General features: G+C 40.5%; 1 protein-coding gene across 1 annotated transcript; it reads right to left on the reverse strand.

The window, feature by feature from the left end:
• Positions 1-6,203: 6,203 nt before the first annotated feature.
• Positions 6,204-10,699, reverse strand: LOC127250591 (calcium-dependent lipid-binding protein-like). The gene is made up of 12 exons (XM_051273953.1): positions 10,595-10,699; positions 10,266-10,367; positions 9,678-9,728; positions 9,331-9,451; positions 8,600-8,721; positions 8,346-8,444; positions 8,124-8,204; positions 7,935-8,020; positions 7,600-7,825; positions 7,294-7,458; positions 6,712-6,833; positions 6,204-6,633 (listed from the first exon to the last, which is right to left on the reverse strand). Exons 1-12 carry the CDS (start codon positions 10,697-10,699, stop codon positions 6,357-6,359), a joined length of 1,557 nt encoding a protein of 518 aa, XP_051129910.1. The 3' UTR covers positions 6,204-6,356.
• Positions 10,700-23,935: the final 13,236 nt, after the last annotated feature.

Here is a 23,935-nt window from a genome sequence, read left to right on the forward strand (position 1 = left end):
AACGTACGTAAAGACAAAGCAATGATATCGATGAACGATTCTGAAAGAAATCTGAACAATTGAGTGACGACATTCAAATCGGCGCAGATGAGGAGGAGAATGAGGAGATTAATTCCAATGAATCACACATTCCAGTTTTCTCTATTCCATGATCTCAGCCACCCCGCACAACCGGTGATGCTCCTAAAATTGTTGCTGCCAGGCATGAAGCGCATGAGACAACTAGGAGGGTTGCTGCCGAGAAGGCTGCAAAGGCAGCATACGAACAGGCCTTCAAGGCCGCGATGGAGAGGACGCAACCTGTTTACGTGACCTTCAACCAGCTTGTTGCCGGGGTGAAAAAATGGGATCCTATTGATACCCATGTGAGACAGGCTATTGTTGTCTTGCCTCATCCACAGCGTATGGCTGCAAGAATTGTGTCGGGTCTCGTTGCATCTTCCGGATAGCAACTAAACAACTTGGAGGGTATACAACCTGTTTCTGTTGCGGACCATGTAATGCATCATGTTGCTGCAACTTTCAGAAAGCCTGTTGCTGCGGAAGCTAAAAAGCCAGAAAAATTCAACAGGCACAATTTTAAAATATAATAAATAGAGGATGTTGTTTTATCTGACCATTTTGAATCTACCAAACTAGCTGATGGAGGATGCACCTGCTGTGCCTAAAGGATCATTGGAAGAACAAAATGCACAAATTGTGAAAGCCTGAAAATACTTAGAAAAATGTGCAAAAATTATGTACTAAATGGCTTGATGGACTCCCTATACGGTGTGTACCGGCATACACTAACAATTAAACAGCTGTGAAAGATGTTGGAGAAGAAGTGCATAACTGCGGATGTTGGTGCCAAGATATTTATATGAAACAATTCATGGATTTCAAAATTGTGGATGGAAAAAAGTGTCACGGAGTAGCTTAATGCGTTTCAGCTAATTTTGCATGAAATCCAAGCCGAGGGGATGGAGCTGAGTGAAGCCTTCTAAATGGCAACGATAATTGAAAAATTGCCGCCTATCTTAGGTGATTTCAAGATTTACTTGAAACATTAATGGAAGAGAATGGACATGTCGACACTGATCAATTGTCTCTAAACTGAAGAGGAACATAGATCGAACTTGATAAGTAAATGACATCAGATGCTCAGAAGCGAGGTCAATGTAATCGAACACAAAGACCAAGGTTCTCGTTTCAAGACTGCTCCGAGGAACAATGAGTAGCCTGAAACAAAATGGAATCCCATGGACAAGGGCAAAGAGAAGATGAAGCCATCTGGTGGTGTTGAAAAAAATTAAAAAGTACCTTCAATGACAACTATTTCAATTATGGAAAGCTCGGACATTGTTCGATAGATTGCAAGGTGCCAAAAAGAATGAAAGAGACAAATCAAGCACATGTCATTACTGAAGAGGAAGAGCCACTCAACTTGAAATATATTGTCTCTGAGGAAAACCTATTAGGATCGAACAAGAAACAATGGTAGCTCGACACGGGAGCAACACGACACACTGCATGAACAGGAACCAGTTCTCCTTGTTCAAACGTGTCGAATGAGAAATGATATACATAGGGAATGTTGCTCCTGCTGAAGTCAAATGGGGAGGAAAAATGCTTCTGAAGATGAGGTCAGGAAGAGTTGTGACGCTGACCAATGTTCTATACGTGCCGGTGATAACAAAAAACCTGTTCTCGGGGACGCTTTTGACGACACCCGGCTTTAATATTAATATGAATGATGATGATTTTGTTTTGCATAAATCATGAGTGTATGTGGGTAACAGATATGTAGATGATGGTTTATTAAAATGTTGTATTATGACAATGATTGAAAATAATAATAATAATAATAATAATAAGGTAAAATTGCTCATAACTCCCCAGTGGTTTCGAAATCCAACGTAAAATCTCCTTGTACTTTAAAAATTGCATAGCACCTCCTTATACCTTAAAAAACGTTGCATGAAACCCCACCACCATGAAACATTCCTTGTGTGATGAGAAAATGATTTTCTATCTACATGTTTTGCATGACAGAAGGGGTTTCATGCAATATTTTTTAAAGTATAACGGAACGTCATGCTTTTTAAAGTAGAATGGAGATTTATGTTGAGTTTCGAAACCAAAGAGGAGTTTTATGCAACATTATTTTAAGTATAAGGGAGCGCCATTTAATTTTTAAAGTAAATGGGAGATTTATGCTGAATTTCGAAACTACGAGGGCGTTATGGCAATTTCGGCTAATAATAATAAGTCGGTTACTTATATTGTTGAGTCATCTACTTTATGGCATAGTCGATTGAGTCATGTAATTATGATTCAATACGTCAATTAATTAATCTGAACCACATTCCATAATTCAAATTCAATAGACGTAAATATGAAATTTGTGCTGAAGCAAAAAAAACTCGATATTCTTTCCAAACGATTCACCATGAAACTGAACAACTTGAATTAATTCACAGTGACATATGCAATTTAAAATTTGTACAACCATATGGTGGTAATAAATATTTTATTAAATTTATTGATAATTGTACAAAGTATTGTTATGTGTATTTACTTAAAAACAAAGACGAGACATTAAGTAAATTCATTTTGTTAAAAAATTAAGTGGAAAATCAACTTAACAAACAAATTAAACGAACTACAAGTGATAGAGGTGGAGAATATGAAACTTCAATAAGTAAATTTTGTGCACAAAATGTAATAATTTACGAAGTAACTCTACCTTACTCACCTTAATCAAACGGCGTTGTTGAATGCAAAATGATGAATGTGATCTTTTTAAGTTGTGGACTACCCCAAAACAGTGGGGGGAAGCCATTTTAAGCAGTAATTATTTGCTTAAATTAATTTCTCGGAAAGAGATGGAAAGACCCCTTATGAGCTCTGGAAAGGTTGAAAACCATTTTACGAATACCTTCAAGTATGGGGGTGTCTTGCTAAGGTAGTGGTGCCACCTCCCAAACGTGTAAGAATCGGTCCCAAGACAGTGGACGGTATTTTCATAGGATATGCTCATAACAATACAACTTATCGATTTTTGGTACTCGATTCAAAATTTTAGGATATCCCAAAGAAAATGATAATGGAATCAAAGAATGCATCATTATGAAAATGTGTTCCCTGCAAAGGTAGGCGCTGAATCTAGTTCGACCAACCGAGAATATGAATATGTGGATCAAAATCGAATGGAAATAAATGATTCTGAATTTGAATAAGGTTAGGAACCTGAGCTTAGAAGAAGCAAGCGAGCACAAGTTGAAAAGTTGGAAATGACTATTTGACTTATCTCTTTGAAAATGAGCCTCAAACTTATGCTGAGGCGACGAGGTCTTCTGGAGCGCCGCTTTGAAAAAAAGCCGTAAAAAGTAAAATAAATTCTATTCTTCAAAATCACACTTGGGAACTTGTGGATCTCCCATCTGGATCAAAACCTCTTGGATCAAAATCTTTAAGATGAAATTAAAATCGGATGGCTCAATAGACAAATACAAGGTCATACTAGTAATCAGATGTTATAGGCAGCGAGAAGCCGTAGAATACTTTGATACATATTCTCCTTTCATGAGAATAACATCCACTAGGATGATCCTTGCGATAGCCACTCTGCGGAATCTTGAGGTACATCAAATGGATATGAAAACGACCTCTTAAATGGAAATCTTGATAAAGAAATCTGTATGGAACTACCCGAAGGCTTTACAATTCCAAGAAAAGAAATGAAGGTATGTAGTCTTGTGAAATTATTCTACGGACTTAAACAATCTCCAAAGAAGTGACATGAGAAATTTAACCATACTATGATGGACAGTGGTTTCAGAATTAATGAATGCGATAAGTGTATTTACGTAAAGACTATTGAGTCAAGATACATAATTATATATCTTTACGAAGACGGTATACTTATCGTTGGTAGAAATGAAAAAATTGTTAAGTCTACCAAAGACATGTTAAATTCTAAATTTGACATGAAAGATATGAATCTCGTTGATGTGATTTTAGGAATTAAGATCAAAAGAACCGAAAATTGTCTAAATTTGAGTTAAACTCATTATGTAGACAAAATCCTCAAAAAATGGGAACCTCATTGGATACATGTATCCATTTATCCAATAATCGTGGAAAGGGCGTATCCAAATCGAATAAGCTCGGATAATTAAAAGTTTGATGTACCTAATGAGTTGTACCAGATCCGACATAGTTTATACTAAAAGCAAGTTGAGTACTTATATGAGTAATTTTAGTCGCAAGCATTGAAAAGCCATCGTTCGCGTACTTAGGTGCTTACGATACACTCGAGATTACATGTTGCACTATAACAGACATCTAGCTGTAGTAGAGGACTACTCAGACGCAAATTGAATGTTTAATACTCTTAATTTGAGATTAATTAGTGGATATGTGTTTACACTAGATGGTGCAACAATCTCATGGAAATCCTCAAAATAAACAATTATTGCCAAATCCATAATGGAATTTGAATTCATTGTTTTGGATAAAACTGGATAAAACTAGAGAAGATGCGGAATGGATTCACCACTTTTTTTTAAGATATTCCAGAATAAGACAAATCTATCTTTTCCATAACCTTATACCGTGATAGTAAATCTACTATTGGCAGAGTAGAAAGTACAATGTATAATGGAAAGAGTCGACACATTCATTGTTGACACAATTCCATAAGACAACTGATCACAGCTAAGGCTATTGCAATAGACTATGTTGCGTCAAAGGATAAGCTAGCAGATCCGCTAACCAAATAGTTAAACTGTGATGCAGTTTATGAATTGACAAGAGGAATGGGGGGGTTAAGCCTGCTGAAAAATAAGTGTTATAAAGGAAAATCCAACCTAGAAATACTGAGATCCTAAGAACTAGGTTCAATGGGACAACTCACCTATAAGACTTATGTGTGTCATTGTGGGGACAAATAACCTCGACCTATTTCTGTCAACAAACAGTAACAAAGTAAGGAGGGATAACAAATGATTGCTTTAATGATCACCAAGTGAGTTGTATCACTTAGAAACTTGGAGATATCACCTATGTGATAGAGAAGTGAGAGTTTTTCAAATGAGAACTGTTTAGGCTCAATTTTTTAGAAACTCTAACATAATTAGGATGGATTCCATGGCCAAAACGAGCCAAACAATGAGAACCAAACTAGACATATAGATTCTGTATCGGTACGTAGCTCATCCACTATAATATTGAACAGTTTAAAGACAACGTGTCCATTGGAAAGTTGGTGGTGAAAACTTCGTACAACTAGTAGGAAAGTTTAAAGGAAAATCTACTTATCATATGCATAATTCATCTTTCTTTTATCTAATCATCGTATTTCCTCTTTCATGTGGGGGATTGCTAATATATGTAGTGAAAGAGGAAATAAAGGATATTATGAAACTCTTATCGTACGTAGGAGGAGACAAACTCTCCCACTTAATAAATGTTGTGGTCCCATTAAATAATAAATCGGATTAGAAGAGATTCATGGAATTGGTCTCATGAATTGAGCTCATATATATAGTTAAAATTGGGCCTTGGGGCTCGTGACTAGGCCCAATTACGAAAAATCCAATTAATTTTAATTTTACATTTATCCGATAGTTTAATTTGACCAATTCAAAATAAATTTAAATTAATCAGATAAAGTAAAAAATTATTGAAACGTGTTAATGATTGAATTGAATTTAGTGGGATTAATTTCCTCACATTTGAACTACACCTCAACAACCCCATAGTTTTCTAATTTTAAAAATCTAATCGAAAAAAATAGTTTTCAAAAGAATTCTGCACAAAAACTTTCTCCCCGAAAAAAAAAAAAAAAAGATTTTGCAAATTTCTCTCTTTTCAAAAACTATTCTATAGATCTCTCTATCTCCTAATTTCGGTTCGTTGCTATTCCGTGTTAAGCCAATCTATCTTGGGAGGCTATCGGTGGTGGATCGAATTCGCTTCAAAGAGATCGCATCCTTCACGAGGCTCGGATTCAATTTCGTATCTAATATTTGTTTTCGGTATGATCAGATTTGAGGTTTTAGATTTCGTCACGTCTCATATTCGGCCCATATAATCTAACAACACTAAACAAATATATTCATCATAAGAACAACAACAATAGTAAACATAATAAGGAAATGATAGAATTACGTATCCACCCTTCACGCGGCACCAAAACATTGCATTATTCCAACAACTATAACCAACAAACAATTTTCAAGTTTATCATCAAGAAATAACTCTACTTCTTCAACATCAACCTAAAAATCACACATTTATATATATATATATATATATGTATGAACTTCAAAACAAAAAACAGACACTAACCTCATGAATCAATGAATTAGTTAGTTTGGCTTTTCACTGTCACTTTCAGAGACATAGTTATGCACCGGCGGGGTGGTAGATCCAGAGCCTGCAGAGCCAGCGCCGCCGCTCCTCCTCGTCCCGATCGTCCGCCCCACGAACTTCCCCGCTCGGCTAAGCCCCGTGTGCATCGCGCCAATTCCGCTCCCCACCAGCCCCGCACCAGCATTAACGCCACTGCTAACCAGGCCAGCACCAGTGCTCACACCACTGCTCACTAGGCCTGCGCCAGAATTTACGCCGCTGCCGACAATGTCGGCGCCAGCTGTGACGCCAGTGCCGACCATTTCAGCTCCGGCAGTGACGCCGGTGCCCACGACGGAGGCAGCCCCATCGAGGGCATCCACTGTGCTCCCCACCACCCCAGCTTCTTTCATTTTCTTTTTCTCTTCCATCATTCTCTTCTCTTCTTCCAGGGCTGCAAACTGTTCTTCTTTGTTGAATTCATGGTAACACACCTGATCCATCCAAACAATCAATCCACTATACTACTATACTGTAATATAGTACAGTCACTTTTTACTTATATTTTGAAGTTCTAAATAAAAAGTTTGAATAAATAAAATTATCTTCTATCAATAGAGCTAGAGAATAGAGACTTATTATATCTATCATATTCTTAATTCCCTATTTAATATTCTAATTTTTTATTATTTCAAAATATTTAAAAAAATATCTAGTAGGACTGCCAACATATGTTAAATAATCATGAATTGTGAACACACTCATGATTAGATTAACCATATACATATCTAATTGTGAATATGCTTGTGTAAGTGTAAACATTATAAATTCAAATCCAAATTCAAAAGTGATTATTGAAGTTTGGGAGTTTGGTTTCTTTTTTAAATATACAACATTAGTAATTTTCCATAAAAATAAGTAACACAGCATAAATAAGTAAAAGTTTAATTGTACCTGGACAGTGAGAGTCCCTCTGTCCTTCTTGTCTTTGATTTTGGTCATATTCTGGGAGGGAAGAAGCCTTAGCTCAAGAGTTTCTGTTTTCTCAGGTTTCAGATCGATGAGAGGCACCTTCGTTATTCCTAATAGCTTGTCCTCTCCAATGTCTTCATCAAGCACCTGCATCAATTCAATTCAACTGGTAAGTAATGAAGAATCAACAGTAGGAAGAACTTAGAAGAAGAAGAACAACAACAACAAGAACAAGAAAGGGGATGTATGGATGGATGGATGGATAATATAATAACAGGAAGGAAGCACCTCCAACATGAGTGACTGCGTCTCCTTATCTTCTGCAATAAGTTGGAATGTTTCGTTCCACACAGGATTCAGGTTGTTGTCTACCACTTTGGTTTTAAATCTGAAGAGGGGTCGGATGTGCAGAGCTACATACGGATCCGATTTCCCGATCAGCTCCATGTTCTTCAGCTCACTCGCCCTCACCACTGTTACCGTAAGCTTTCCAACTGGCTTCAGCTCCAGTTCGCTGCAGCAGTAATCAAAATAATAAATCATTTCCATCAACTCAAATCCATTCCATGTAGTTTTGTTTTGCCTATAAATGGCGGTTAACTGTGTGTCAGTAGGAATCTCACCTTGTGTCGACAGGTAAACCGCCGATGGGAACGACGATCCTGTGCGGCCATTGCAGCGTATCTGTTACAATGGAAGTAACGGTGTCCTTACGTCCATAAAATTAGCAGTTAGTACAAATAACGTAGGGGGTGATCAATCTATTCTACATAGAATAGAATATAGAACAGGAAGGATCCATCGAAACTTACATCAATCATATCAGAAATCCCAGGAAGAGCTGTTAGACTCCCACCAACAGCTTTCAGAGTATAATCAATACGTGGCTTTGGCTGAATACAGACAGATCAAGAATTCACATTACAATCATAACACATACGAAAAATACTGTTTGTTGGAAGACTACATAATACGTCGTTTAATCTGAAATGAATCTACGCCGATCAAGTTACAGAGGTATGCTAAGAATGTACCTCAGCTAGGAGAGCCACAACAACAGCAGAGATGCAAGGAATTTCATCGGCAAGTTGGAAAATAGCTCGGACTACCGTAAAAACTTGAAGATCTTTCAACTGTAACAGACAAAGAAAGGTAAAAGTTTTTCCATTTTGGACTATAGTGATAGAGTATTGATGCCGTATTGGGACTGAACAAGAATGCATATGTAACTACCCCATCTACAGCAGTTGAGTGATGGTAGTAGATGTGAAATGTTGTGTTTGCTGACCTGAATGGGTATGGAAGCAACAACTGCTGCCCCAACAGCTAGAATGATGCTCGGATCACCTCCCCACCGAAGATCAATATCCATCGTGATTTGGCCTTCCTTAAGACTCTGAACTCGAATCCCTGCAAAATATTTGCTGTTATAAGTAGGATATATGCAACAAAAGATCCTGATTGACCGCACTATACATAAAAGCTCAACTATATCCCGTACGGATCAATTGCAAGAAAGCGATGTAAGGAAATTTGCTAGAGTTCCATTTGCCAAAGAAATTGGAAACAAAGCTATACAATTTTGTATATATGCACGCCAATAGTAATCAAATAGCCGAGAGTCGGTATAATGCAACTGGTCCAATCTGAGGCAGAGAAAATAGATGTTGAAGAGGGCCAAGTTTTCCATTAACTTCGACATGAGAATAGGAAATTTTTACACACATACTAACAGAATTGCACTGAAATGTATTGTTTTCTTTTGAATATTGTCAATAAAATAGTGACCGAATGCCAAATAAGTGACCATAGATATTAAACAAAATAAGCTAAGAAACAGAGAAGCTATGGTGTTCTGGACGAATCCTCAACACATCGAACTATTTAAATAAAAAACAAAATTCAGTTCTCAGTATAGTTCTGCCAAAGTACGGAGGATGACGAATGACGACATTTGGCTAGAGCCTTAATGAAAGATTATATATATACATAATAACATCTTGTCACCACTGTAGGTACCTTCAATTTTAGGAGCCACGGATCCAAGAGAGAGTTCACTGAATTTCAATGAAGTAATTCCGGGGGGGCGATAGTCTTCCAACAACGGTTCAACAGTATCTTTGATGATTGCCTCCGCAGCCTGAGGAATAATTGACATAAGGAATCTAATAACCTAAATTTACTGTAATGGACAGGTAAACAATACTAAAAACTCAAATACTGAATGTGTATAGAAGAAAATGATCTTTTAGTAGATGCAAAATGATCTTTCAGTAAACGCAAAATGATCTTCTATGCAAATGGACATTTTTAACGAACACAGGGGCCGGTTTGCCATTACAGTTTAGAACAGAAGTCAAGCTTACATCTGCAATATATGGCCACAATTTGCTCAGCTGTTTGTTCAGCCATTTCACCTGAAAGTATAAAGAACAGCATAATGTAGAAAACTCCAAACAGATCACTATTGAAAAGGTATAATCATACATTCAGAGCCTATGCATTCACCATAAACAAGCATTCATTTTGAAGATCAAGACTGAGATATCTTTAACTAGATCTAAATCATCTCCAATGGAAGAGATTATCATTGCTCACTCTCCCGCGCTCATAAAAGGAAATTCATTCCTCATAATTCATCCATACTTTGTTTAATATCAAATTTAAGATACAGAGGAACAGGAAAGTAATCGTCACAAGTTGTTTCGAAGGAAAATATAACAAATGACAACAAGGGATAAATCATTACTGTTCTTGATATGAAATTCCTTCAACACAGCCGTATGCATAAATCAGAGTAGATATTAACCATTCCTCTCAGATTTCATATTATTGAGGAACAACCTCACCTAAAAAACTATGTATCATTTCACATTTATTCATCCCTTCAAATAAAACCACAGCATCAAAATGAACTCAGAAAGAATCCATTAAAGGAGAATCAATGCAATTACCTGCTCAAACACAGGAAATGATATCCATTCGGGGAAGTTGTCGCCGCAGATATTCTTTAAATCATCTCTGGTGAGTGCGTTTAGCAATTTAATGTCAACTGCCTGTTCAGAGACAAAAACACAAACACCATGTAATCAAACTTGCTCAATACTAAAATCTATACACTTCAGCAACAAACACATTAAACCAACCAACTGAAGATGGATTGAAACTAATCATCTCTCAGTTAGAAATTCCTAAACAAACATTGATTACATAATTATTATGATTGAATTACATAAACCCTAGGAAATTAACGAACGCACAAAAATATACTATAAATAAATACCTTCTGGCTTCGCTTATTGTGCCGATAGCTCATCATGTGCTTCCAACCTGCCATTAACGCCATCCCGAACAGTATCCCCAAAACTATTCCGGATATCAATCCCATTTCTGTCTGTGATTGCGCTCAAACCCCGATTTCTTAATCCGATCAATCAAAAATTCACGTCGTCACGAATCGGAACATCAGCATAAACGGCAACCGGCAATATATCACTCCGATCCAACGTTAAGCCATTATTCCGGCATAGTGAATTGAAACAACAACGGCGGCCGTGGCGGATGCAATCAAAATAAAAATCAAAAGAGAAGAGATCGCAATGAGAATGATCAGGGGAAGATCAGGAAGAGACAGTTGCAAAGGTGGGTGAGGTTTGTTAACGTCCAACTTCCTTCCATGTGTCGTTTTCTCCTTCATTTTCCATGCACGCTCAATTTCTTCAGCTTAATTTACACTCATGCACGATTTATATATCTATATACATACATATATATATATATTATTTTTAATTATTTATATACTCTTAATTTTAGTGATTAGAGTAGATAATGCTTTAGCTAATTAATTTGAATTTTATTTACGACTTTTATTTGATAATGCCTATCAATTTAGGGTGTGTTTGTTTCAAATATTTCAAACCAATTTTATTATTCATTCATTTTTTTTTTCTTAAAAAAAATATGAAGGGCACTTGTATTTAAATACCTGAGCTAAAACATTCGGTCCCTCCTAATTTTGACAAAGCACTGCGCTTCCTACTTTTTGTTCAACTTACAGTTAATTCCTTAGTACAATTTTACCTCTGAAATTACAATATAATGTAACAAATATTATGTGTACTCCCATTATTTTTATATAAACTTAAGTTATCAAATTACATACCTCAAAAGTATCCCGCTGTACAAAGAAAAGAAAAATAATTAGAGTAATGTGCCTGTAATTTGTATTTATATACTGAAATTAGTTACAGAAATTTAAATAAAAAAACAAAATAAAATCCTAATAAAACCCACTATCCTATTGTTGATGCAATTTTTCAATAATAAAAAGTAAAATCCAAAAATAGGAAATTATCTTCGAATTTGATATAATTAGTGCCTGAGATTAGGAATCTCTAAACACTATACGGTACATAAATAAGCTGGAAAATAAATGCTACAGACTGAAAATTAAAGGATATCCCCGAATCACTGACTTTATTGTCGTTTGAAGATGATTGAAGATCCCCTGCCAGTTGCTGACCCCAATCCTTAAATATTCTTCAGAAACGGTACCTGGAACCGTCGCCCGAACGGTTACACTGCCTACTCTCAATTGTCTACTAATTCCTCTTTTGTGGACACGTGTTTTCAACCGTCTTATCAGCCGCGTAACTCAACCGACCAAGCTACTATTCTCTCACTCGATCTCCGCAGCAGCCGACCTCCACAGCAGCCGATCTTCACAGCAGCCGACTTGCTCATCCACCTGCGTAACAACCAACCTGCCTGTCCGATCGCGGACCAACTGACTTGCCTGTCTGACCGCGGATCTTCCGACCTTCGAATTGATAACGGACTGCGGACCAACCGACCTGCCTGTCCGACCGCGGACCTTCCGACTTGCTTATCCGACCGTAGACCAAACGACCTTCCTGTCCGACCGCAAACCTTCCGACTTGCTTATCCGACCACGGACCAACCGACCTGCCTGTCCGACCGCGGACCTTCCGACTTGCTTATCCGACCGCGGACCAACCGACCTGCCTGTCAGACCGCGGACCTTCCAACTTACTTATCCGACCGCGGACCAACCGACCTGCCTGTCCGACCGCGGACCTTCCCACTTGCTTATCCGACCGCGGACCAACCGACCTGCCTGTCCGACCGCGGACCTTCCCACTTGCTTATCCGACCGCGGACCAATCGACCTGCCTATATCCTTAGAAGGAAGTCCGGTTCAACCGATTATCCTAAAACACCCCTTAATTAATCGAGGAGACCCAATTACAGGCCCAAATCTTCTTCTAGCTTGGGCCTTTTAACCTAATTATAAAATTCATACGTAACAACTTGCCCGCCGCCATCGAACTTTCAAACGCCATTCCGCAATCGCCGTTTGGAGGTTCGCAATCACAAAACTCTTCATCTTCGCTGCTGGCTTTTGCTTGCCGCTGAATCTCTGTAACTCCAAATTATGGCAAATCAATACATACCTGCACTTCCTTTTGACGGGTCCGTTCCAGAAATAGCATTTGTTGCTACGAAAATGCTCACTCCTACTATTCGCCCATATTGCACCACTCCTGAATATTCCAACCGGATGAGAAAGGTATTGGAAGCAGGAAACCCCCTCGCTGTCAATAATCCTAACTACAAAGCTATCCGTCTCCATGACAGTATCAAAACGCACCTGATGGACCCCAAAGACCCTTACCGCACCTGGTACAAAAGGGTAGCGAAACATTTTCAAGATCAATGGAAGCGCCAACAAATCGACCAGGCAATACTTCTATCGACTCTCCCATGTCATTTGCATGAGAAAGTTCTTTTGGCAATGTCGGCGTTCTGGCACTCAGAGATGGGCATCTTCCTCCTTCCTACGGCCCCCATCGGCCCAACACTCGTGGATGTGGCCATGATAGCCCATCTTCCCATTGTAGGTGAGGACCTTGTGATAGGAGCCCTAGATGGGCAAGAGCCCAATGCAGACCACTTGGACTGGTCTCTGGCTGGCGTAAAAGAATGGGGCTGGACCAAATTTTTAATCGACTAGCAAGAAGCAGCCGGGACCCCTGTGACCGACCGCGAGCATGTCGCCTTCCTTCTCTTTTGGCTCTGTAGGTATGTCATAATTTCTCCTTCAAAATGTGTCCTTCCGTCTCATCTTGATTTGGCCATCCACATAGCCTCATGTCGTTTCTTTTCTCTTGGTACTCTCTTCCTTGCCAATCTTTTTGAAGGGTTATCCAGGGTTAGCACCCGCCTTACAGATAGTGATGGCAAAAAATTGGATACCGCCGCATCGGGCCCTTTTTGGTTCCTGGAATTATGATTCCGTCTCTATTTCCCCGAAGCGTTCCAACTCGGCCATCCCCCTATTGCTCCAACACTTGACAAATCTTTGGGAATAGCCCTTAACCGACTTTGTTTAGGTCGCAATAACCTCAAAGCATCCGACCCTATCATAACTGCCATTCTAGCCGATGACCGTAGTGACTCCCGATTTTACATGTACAGAAAGTATGTCGGTTACGCTTCTGACCTGTTTTGGCCTTTCCCTGTATTTTCACCCTTGTCCAAACCGGACCTGCTTCCTCATCCAACTTATTCCTTCACCTGGGATGCTCCTCTTAAACCCAGGTCTTTATTTATTAGTAAGAAAATTGATAAGAAAGGCCGCAAAGCGTTTTATACCTTCAGCTATCAGCCTCACTTTTTGGCACGCCAGTTCGGATGCCACCAAGGTTTACCTGGCCCCATCGCCTGTCCACATCTAATAATTCAAAGCCCGGATGGGAGAGTCATCCCTGAATTGATTTCTCCTTACGTCTCCCAACTTACCAACTACATAACTTCCAACTCTTACATTCCCTTCCGATCTTCTCCAGACTCTGTTGAGTCCTTCCGCGAATGGTGGTCGGTCACTTGGGCCCTAATCGCCCCTGACAAAGATCCCCTGCTGGGCGTTCTCCTACCCCAGCCTGCCTTGGTACTAGGGGCGGCTCCATTGACCAACACCCGAAGAAACGTGATAGCCCCAAGCACCGGATCGGGTGCCCCAAAAAGAAAAAGAAGAGCTTCTTAAATCCAAACTGTCCCGTTCCCTGCAGAAAATCAGCAGACTTCGAAAGACCGTTCATCAGGTTGGGTGCCAGTAAAGACCCGACCCCGTTTAGGTATGTTCCAATAGTCCTAACTTAATCTGATTTTTCCTTAAAATTTCTTATAAATCACCATTCTTATAATCAGGCCCGACTCCGGCAAGAGCGACCGTCCAGTCTACTTCAAGCCCAGTCGAATCACCAAAGTCGTCAGCCGACCAACTTCAAGTACCTGAAGCCCCGACCAAACGACAAACCTCAATGCAAACGCCTTCACCACCCAAACTGGCAACCACAGGGGCTTCATCCGATAGTGAGGCGACTGCCTCGCAGATGGGTAGATTGCCTTATGTTGCCTCAGACCCATCTCTCCCTAACGCGGAACCAACGGCCACGCCTGCATCCGCCTCTGCTGCGATCGCTTCTGGCGCGGCCGCTTCTGCTGCAATCTCTCTCAATGTGACCGCTCCAATTAATAGAGATGTCTCTGGTGCGGCCGTCCAAGTTGCTTCCGACGAACCGGCTGCAGCCGCCCTAGGCGCAGCGACTTGAGGGCAGCAGACCCTGCTCCAGAAGCAGCCAGATGGGAAGAAGAACCTGCAGCCGCCCAACCAAGAGGTCTTTTACAAGAATTACAAGAAGTCTCATCTTCTGACTCAGAGACCTCTGTCAACTTGGTAAAAGCTTTAAACTCCCTTTTCCAATTAAGAGCCAATATTCACATAATATTAGATACATTATATTTCCATCTGCAGGGACCCAGATCAATACCGCAGCGTCCATTTGAAGCAGCCGACGAATCGGCCATTGCGATACCAGTTGCCCCTTTTTCCAGACTCATAACAGTCTTGGCACCTTCTGCGACCACGCTCCGCCCAGAAGTAAGTAAAGTTTTCACAAATAACTCTTGATATTGTGCTTCATGTGATCTGAACAAATAAAAATCCATTATTTCAGGGATGTCTTGATCTAGCCCCTCTGTCAGCTGTTCCAATTCCGGCAGACGTCCGAACCATAATTGCTCAGGCTTTCAACCAACCTTTCCCTGATCTGGGGCCAGACTTGTTAGACGGTCTTCTTTAGGCAATTGGAGGCCTTCTATTTCAAATTCCTTCAGAATCGGCAGCCGCCCCCATTCTTCATCGGCTGATGGAGAGACTATCCGAACTCTGAAACGACATCTTATTCGCCCAACTCCTGTCAGCTGAAACGCCCCTACCTAATACGGATCAAATAAGTCTGGAGGTTTCCTTGACTAAAACCAAAGAATCACTTCAACAAGCTACTGGAAGGCTGGACGGACTCCTTAGTGCCAAGACCCAAATAGATGGATCAATTCAGGAAAAGAAGGCATAATTGGTGGCACTTCGACAAGAATGAATTGTCCTGGAGAACCACATGGCCGACGAACAACACCTAATTGAGCGGTATAAGAAAAATGAGGCCAACTTGGACCAAGAATTAAAAATTCACGCCCGATCTCAACTTATAAGACAATACCAGTCGGCTGCTAACACTAGACGACTTTCCAGGATAGAAGATAAATGGTCCCAGATTAAAACCGCTTTGGGGTCCCTTCTGTAAAATTTTGGAAACCTTGACTTAGTAAATAAATTTTTTCTCCTGTTGACAAGGATTACCTTCCAAACTCCGAATCTCCAGAGAAAAATCAAACTCATTTCCTTAATAAATATTGTCATTCCCCTGTAAAAATAAACTAATCGCCCAACCACAATTTGAACCTTGAACACACTTGAAATATTTATTAAAATGTCTCAAAAACGTCCTCATGTTCCTGTAAGCAACTGGCAAGGTGTTATTCAACCCTTCTTCGTGGGTAATCATCCTGTTGGAGGCCATGCCGAGGACTTGTTATGCATACTCAAACAATTGGATTTCAAATTCAAATTCTCCCACTGAGGTAGAAAAACCATTCATCGTGTTATTCACCTGATGGAAAACGTGTTGGGAGGATATGAGACCCTTCGGGATATACAAAATCGCCTTCCTGACATCGATCAACATATGGATTTGATTGAACACCATGTGACAGCCATACTCCCAGACCTTGGTTGGGATCATATATTTTCCAATCAGCGCGCAGTCTTTTCGAGATTACACACTCTTGTTGGTCGTGAGCGTCAAGCCGTAGCAGACATGAAGTCTCGTACCGACTATGATCTAGAAAAGATGCAAGATCAATGGGAAAAGTACCGACCCGACTTAGAGGACCTTGTCGATGAAGAACCAGAATTGATCTCTAATCACTGGGATGAAGATTCTGATTCAGAAGAAGGGAGTTCTCTGCATGACTCAATATCTGATTAATGAATGAACCCTTTTTGGGTCCGAACCCCTATGGTCGGGTTCCGCAATAAAATTTCTTGTTTCATGCGTTCTTGTAATCTAAAAAAGTGGAAAAATACCTCTTCAGATATCTAGCATTAATACAATCATGTACCATTTTACCTTCTTGATTTATAATAATAAAAGCACAATTTCCAATCTCCTTTTGAACGATAAATGGCCCTTCCCAATTTGGAGATCACTTCCCTAATTGATCTATCTTCTTGTATGTAGGAAGAATGATTTTCCAAACCAGGTCTCCTTCTTGGAACGTCTTATAAAAGACTTTCCTTCCGTAAGTCTTAGTCCTGATTTCACTCTGCTTCACAATCTGATCGACTGTATGGAGTCAACTGACATCCAAACTTTCCAATTGTTGCAACATAACTTGTTGATATTCCTCAGTGAACTCGTCAGTAGTAAAACTTGTACGTCTAGATGCCACTTGAATTTCGGCCGGCAACACAGCATCTTGCCCAAAGGTGAGTTGATATGGTGAAAACCCTGTGGCAGAATTTCTGTTATTCCTATGTGCCCATAAAGCTCGAGATAACAACAAATGCCACTTTCTTGGGTTCCCTTCAACCGTCTTCTTTATAATTCCAATAATAATCTTATTGGCTGCCTCTGCCTACTCATTAGCTTGGGGATAATAAGGTGAAGAATGGTTCAAACGAATACCAAACTCTGCCAAGAAGTTTAAAAACTTCTCCCCAGTAAAGACTAAACCTTGATTGGTCATTATTGAATAAGGAATACCATACCTATAGATGATCTGATTCAGCACAAAATCTATCACTTCCTTTTGATCCACAATTTTCAAAGCAACCGCCTCGACCCATTTGGTGAAATAATCTGTTGCAACCAAAATAAAACAATGATGTTTGGATGATGGAGGATGAATATTACCAATGATATCCATAGCCCAAGATTTAAGGGGCCACTATTTTACCATAGCTTGTAATTCAGTAATTGGGAAGTGATTCAACTGCCCATGCTTCTGACACTCTTGGCAACCTTTGGCGAATTGTATACAATCTTCGACAATCTTTGGCCAAAAGAAACCTAAACGATGAATAGCCCATCTCATATTCAAACCTGCCCTATGAGCTCTACAAATCCCACCTTGTACTTCTGTCATGACTTCCAAACCCTGCTTGGACCCCAAACATTTCAAAAGTAATCCTTCGAATGTCCTTTTGTATAATACTCCTTCTATCAACTGGAATCGCAAGGCTTTCAACCGTATTCCAATCGGTACATTCGCTCCTGGATTTTGTAGATACATGATAATTTATGTCCTTCAAAGGAGAATGACATAAATCAAAAGTAGCCAATTTAATGGCCCACTTCGTAAGTCTGCCCTGCATAGTGGGTCTTTGCAAAATTAATTTGATGAGATCCATCTTTGAGAAAACCTCAATTCTCCTGGGCAACATATAATGTTCAAGTTTGGTGCATGCAAACACCAATGAATAACACATTTTTTCTGGCATAGTATAATTTAATTCTGGTCCTGTGAGGGTCTTACTCAAATAGTAAATTGCCCTTTCCTTTCCATCCTAGCCGTCTTGTGCTAATAAACAACTGACCACTTCATACGTATTTGCCAAATAAAGTTTGAGGGGCCGACCTTCTTTGGGGGGCATCAACACAGGTGGTTGAGCCAATACTTGCTGTATAGCTTCCAAAGTTGTCTGTTGATCTGGTCCCCACTCGAAAGCATTCCCTCAAGCCTTTAATAATTTAGTAATTGGTCTGACCTTGCCAGCAGCATTGGAAATGAACCGTCTGAGATAATTTACCTTTCCCAAAAAGCTTTGTATTTCCTTAACCGTTTTGGGCGGTCGGCTGGCAAGAATTGGTTTGGCTTTATTAGCATCGATCTCTATTCCCCTCTCATGTACCAAAAATCCCAAGAAACTCCCGGCTGATATACAAAAAGCACATTTAGTTGGATTCATCTTCAACTTGTACCTCTTCATCCGTCCGAAGGCATCTTTAAGATCTCTCAAATGTTCCTCAAAAACGAAAGATTTGACGATAACATCATCAAAATATATACTTCCATGGATTTGCCAATAAGATCATGAAAAATTGAATTCATGGCCCTTTGATAAGTTGCCCCTGCATTCTTCAAACCGAATGGTATAACCGTCCACTCGTAAATACCTAAAGCTCCTGGACATCTGAATGCTGTCTTATGAATGTCTTCTTCTGCCAAAAAGATTTGGTTATATCCTGCATAACCATCCATCAAACTGAGGATTTTTTGTCCTGCTGCTGAATCAATTAGCATATCGGCCATAGGCATCACATATTCGTCTTTAGGAGTGGCCATATTAAGATCCCTGAAATCAATGCATATCTAGATCTTACCGTTCTTTTTAACCACTGGTACAATATTTGCCAACCAATCTGCATAACGGCAAGGCCGGATGAATCCTACTTTAAGAAGTTTCTGAATTTCCTCTTTGATTTGAGGCATCAAATTAGGACTTATACGCCTTGGAGGTTGCTTGTAGGGTTTAAAACCTTTTCTAATAGGCAATCGATGCTCTATCAGACTTCGCTCCAGCCCAGGCATTTCTGAATAATCCCAAACTAAACAATCAATATTGTTTTTTATAACCTCGAGTATTTTTACCTGCTGCTCCTCAGACAAATAACCACTTATCCTTATTATTTTTGGAAGCAGGTTAGTTCCTAAATTAAATTCCAACAAATGATCTTGTGCTGAAAAAGCTAGTTCTGACTTCTCTAATAAATCAGACCAACGAAATTATTCATCTTCTTGGAGATGAACATCATGAGTCTTTTTTATTTTTCCTACTTTTTCCAAAAGCTGATGTAAATAAAATTGATTAATAAGTAAACTAAAATTTTTTAAATTTGCACCTTCCATAAAAGATATATTATAAAGTAGGTTTGGCTTCCTTATGAGCCATACAGTAAAATTGTTCTTTTTAGAAGAACATTGAATTCTGGCTGATGAACTTAAAACCCTTCTTTGGGTATTCACTAGGCATGAACAACTGAGACATTGGGGGTAAATGACTGGAATAAAAAAATGATTCTTCAACTTGTTCTGATGCACCGAAAGGGTTGTCATTTGCTTCCATTTTGAAGACCTGATTGCCTTCCCAGAACATTAATCGTTGATGCAGTGTTGATGGTACACATTGAGATGCATGAATCCAGTCTCGCCCAAGTAGGATTGAATATGTAGTGTCCGCGTCCACCACAAAGAAAACAGAAGAAATCTTTTTAGGACCGACTTCAATTGTAGCGACCATCATACCTTCTGGGTTGGTCGGCTGCCTTGTGAAGCTAGTCATCTCAAAATCTACTAGAGACAAATCGTGAATTCCTTTCCCTAACTTCTTGAGAGTCTTTAATGTCATCACATTGAAGACAGCTCCATTGTCTATAAAAACTTTTGTGATTGGTTTCCCACAAATATGAGCATTAACGTACAGAGGCTTTAAATGAGACGTCGTGCCTTCTGGAATAGGAGGGAAGACTATCGGAGGAACCTCTGACTGAAAATCTGGATCTGAAATCTTTGCCCATTCTGGCTCTTCTATAATATCATCCACCAGACTTGCCCACAGGGGTTCTTCTTCAATCCAATTAATTCTTGTCATTCGTCAGGGGACTCATGGCCCTAGCCGAGATTTGACAGACCTTGAATCTGTTTCTGAGGAAAGAATTTCTTCTCTGATCTCACTTTCAGGTTGAGCTGTCAGAGATTCTAAACGAAATTCCTCAAAAGATGGATTGATGTTAATCCGTTCACAATACTGACATCTGAAACCTTCAATTCTCTCATCTGATGCTCCTTTACCCCTCTTATGTATGGACCGACCTCTTTCAGAGTACTCAAAGACGTCTTGCACATACCTCGGCTGCCTTGATGAGGAGACTTTTGTGGGCCGACCTCCTTCAAGGAAATTTGCAGCGCCTCGCACATCATTCGGCTGCCTTGATGAGGAGACCATTATGGACCGACCTCATTCCAGATAATCAGTAGCACCTGGTACATCATTCGGCTGCCCTAATGAGACGACCCTTATGGATCGACCTCCCTCCGGATAATCAACTGCGCCTCGCATATCATTCGGCTGCTTTGATGAGACGACCCTTATGGACCGACCTCCCTCTGGATAATCAGCAGCGCCTCGCATATCATTCGGCTGCTTAGATGAAGCGACCCTTATGGACCGACCTCCCTCTGGGTACTCAGCAGCTCTTCGCATATCATTCAGCTGCTTTGATGAGGTGACCCTTATGGACCGACCTCCCTCTCGATAATCAGCAGCGCCTCGCATATCATTCGGCTGCTTTGATGAAGCGACCTTTATGGACCGACCTCCCTCTGGATAATCAGCAGCGCCTTGCATATCATTCGGCTGCTTTGATGAAGAGACCTTATCCTTGTACCTCGCAGCATACCTGCGCTTGGCATTACGAATTTGAGTACGATTCATACCCGGAAAACGAGGATCCACATCAACTAGTAAAGGCTTTTTATTTCGAGCCCACTTGCTTCCGACTAAACCAGTCTTTCTAGTCGGGTGGTCCCGGACCAATACTTTTTCCTTTAATTCCACATTAAAAGAACCATCTTGATTATCCCATTTTTTTGCCACTGTTTTTTCATAAACCTTGAGTTTTTCTTCTGGTCGGTCACTGCTTGATGGGTTTTCTTTTCCCGATCTGGGACTTGCTTGTATATTAACCATTGTTGTGGTTACTTTTGGAAAAGGTTGTTGCTCTACACCCAAAGTGATATATTTGAGCCGACCTGCCTTAATGGCCTTTTGGATCTCATTTCGAAAATGAGTGCATTGACTTGTATTGTGTGTGAAGGAGTTATGCCACTTACAATATTGTCTTCATTTGATTTATTCCTTAGTAGCCAACCTTTGCCCTTTTGGAATTCGGATCTGGCCATCAGTTAGCAAAATATAAAAAATTTCATCAGCCTTTGAATTGTTAAATGTGGGTTGCTCTCTTCCTTCAGTTCCTGGCATTGGCTTTAATTTGGAGCACACAGAAGGCTTTCCTGAAATGATTTCGGCTGCCATTTCTTCTGTCTGATCAAAATCAAAGTCGTATGCTTCTGTTTCCACACTCGCCATATGTTGAACTTTATTACGCCTGAAATTCTGATCCTTTTCTCTGAAAAGAGCCTCTAAACGTCCAGCCTTGGCAGCAAGACTTGCCAAATCTTCTACATCATGAGCAGTGAGTGCCTCTCTTAGGCGGCCATGCATATTTCTGACCACTAAATTGGTCATTTCTTTTTCATTGATTATAGTAGGACAACGTCCTTTCATCAATCGCACCCTTTCAATAAACTGTGAGGCTTACTCTTCTGGATATTGTTTCAATTCCAACAAATCGGTAAGAGAAATAGTTGGTAAAAGATTAAAGAATCTAGCATGGAACGCCGGTTCCAAACCTTCCCAAGTTTGTATTTGCCCAGGTGGCAGATTTACAAACCATGAAAAAGCTGTTCTGGTAAGAGACAATCCAAATAGTTGCAGTTTATAAAAAGGATTATTTGCAACTTCTCCTAACTTTGCTGTGAAACGACCCACATGCTCTATGGTGGAGGATTCGTCTTTCCCTGAAAAAGCATGAAAATCAGGTGATCGATAATTCCTTGGAAGCAGATATTCGTTAATGATCCTTTCAGGAAAAGGTCTTTGATAACCAGGACGGTTGGCCATCTGAGGATTCAAACCGAAATGAACTCTCAATACTTGCGCAATCTTTTCAGGATCCAAACGAGGGTGTTGATGATCAGGGATAAGGATGGGATCCTGAACATATGCTCCTTGCCTCTCTTCCCTTACAGTGTTCGGATGCATATTTTCAACTCTTGATCCCAAAGGAACATTATTAGGGAAAGTTAGAGGAGTCTTTCCCCTATCTGTTTGGTTAAACGTTGTGGCGCTTGGCAATGTACTGTCAACGTATGATGGCCCTGCGGAATTTGCTTGTATTCTTGATGGTGATATTCCTGGTGGCGTCTGAGTGGGTTGAAGAGTAACCCTTGATAAAGCTTGATCTAACATGTTCTGCATGAGATTCTGTTGCTCGCGCAACATATTCTGCATAGTCAAAGTTTGCTGATTGTTCAATTGTTGAACATAAGACACCTAGTCAGCGGGTGCTTGGGGGATTTCCCCTGCATTTGGCATGGGAGGTGTTGGAATAATTTCTCCCACCGGCGCTGAAGATGATTGAGGTTGTGAACCTACCATATTGATCCTTCTGATGATTCGGCCAGACCTCAGTTGTATGAAATTCTCTGTTGACGTAGGATCAGCAATCTTGCCTTTCTCCCACTGTGGTCGCCACTTTGTTGATGCAATTTTTGAACAATAAAAAGTAAAATCCAAAAATAGGAAATTATCTTCGAATTTGATATAATTAGTGCCTGAGATTAGAAATCTCTAAACACTGTACGGTACATAAATAAGCGGGAAAATAAATGCTACAGACTGAAAATTAAAGGATGATCCCCGAATCACTGACTTTGCTGTCGTTTGAAGATGATTGAAGATCCCCTGCCAGTTGCTGACCACAATCCTTAAAATATTCTTTAGAAACAGTACCTCGAACCGTCGCCTGAACGGTTACACCGCCTACTCTCAACCGTCTATTAATTCCTCTTTTGTGGACACGTGTTTTCAACCGTCTTATCAGCCGCGTAACCCAACCGACCAAGCTACTGTTCTCTCACTCGATCCCCGCAGCAACCGACCTCCACAGCAGCCGACTTGCTCATCCACCTGCGTAACAACCGACCTACCTGTCCGATTGCGGACCAACCGGCTTGCCTGTTCGACCGCGGACCTTCCGACCTTCGAATTGATAACGGACTGCGGACCAACCGACCTGCCTGTCCGACCGCGGACCTTCCGACTTGCTTATCCAATCGCGGACCAACCGACCTGCCTGTCCGACCGCGGACCAACCGACCTGCCTGTCCGACCGCGAACCTTCCGACTTGCTTATCTGACCACGGACCAACCGATCTGTCTGTCCGACCGCGGACCTTCCGACTTGCTTATCCGACCGCAGACCAACCGACCTGCCTGTCCGACCGCAGACCTTCTGACTTGCTTATCCGACCGCGGACCAATCGACCTGCCTGTCCGACCGTGGACCTTCCGACTTGC

This window comes from Andrographis paniculata, unplaced genomic scaffold, assembly GCF_009805555.1.
Source record: "Andrographis paniculata isolate CXL003 unplaced genomic scaffold, ASM980555v1 Contig37END, whole genome shotgun sequence".
Classification (NCBI taxonomy): Eukaryota; Viridiplantae; Streptophyta; class Magnoliopsida; order Lamiales; family Acanthaceae; genus Andrographis; species Andrographis paniculata.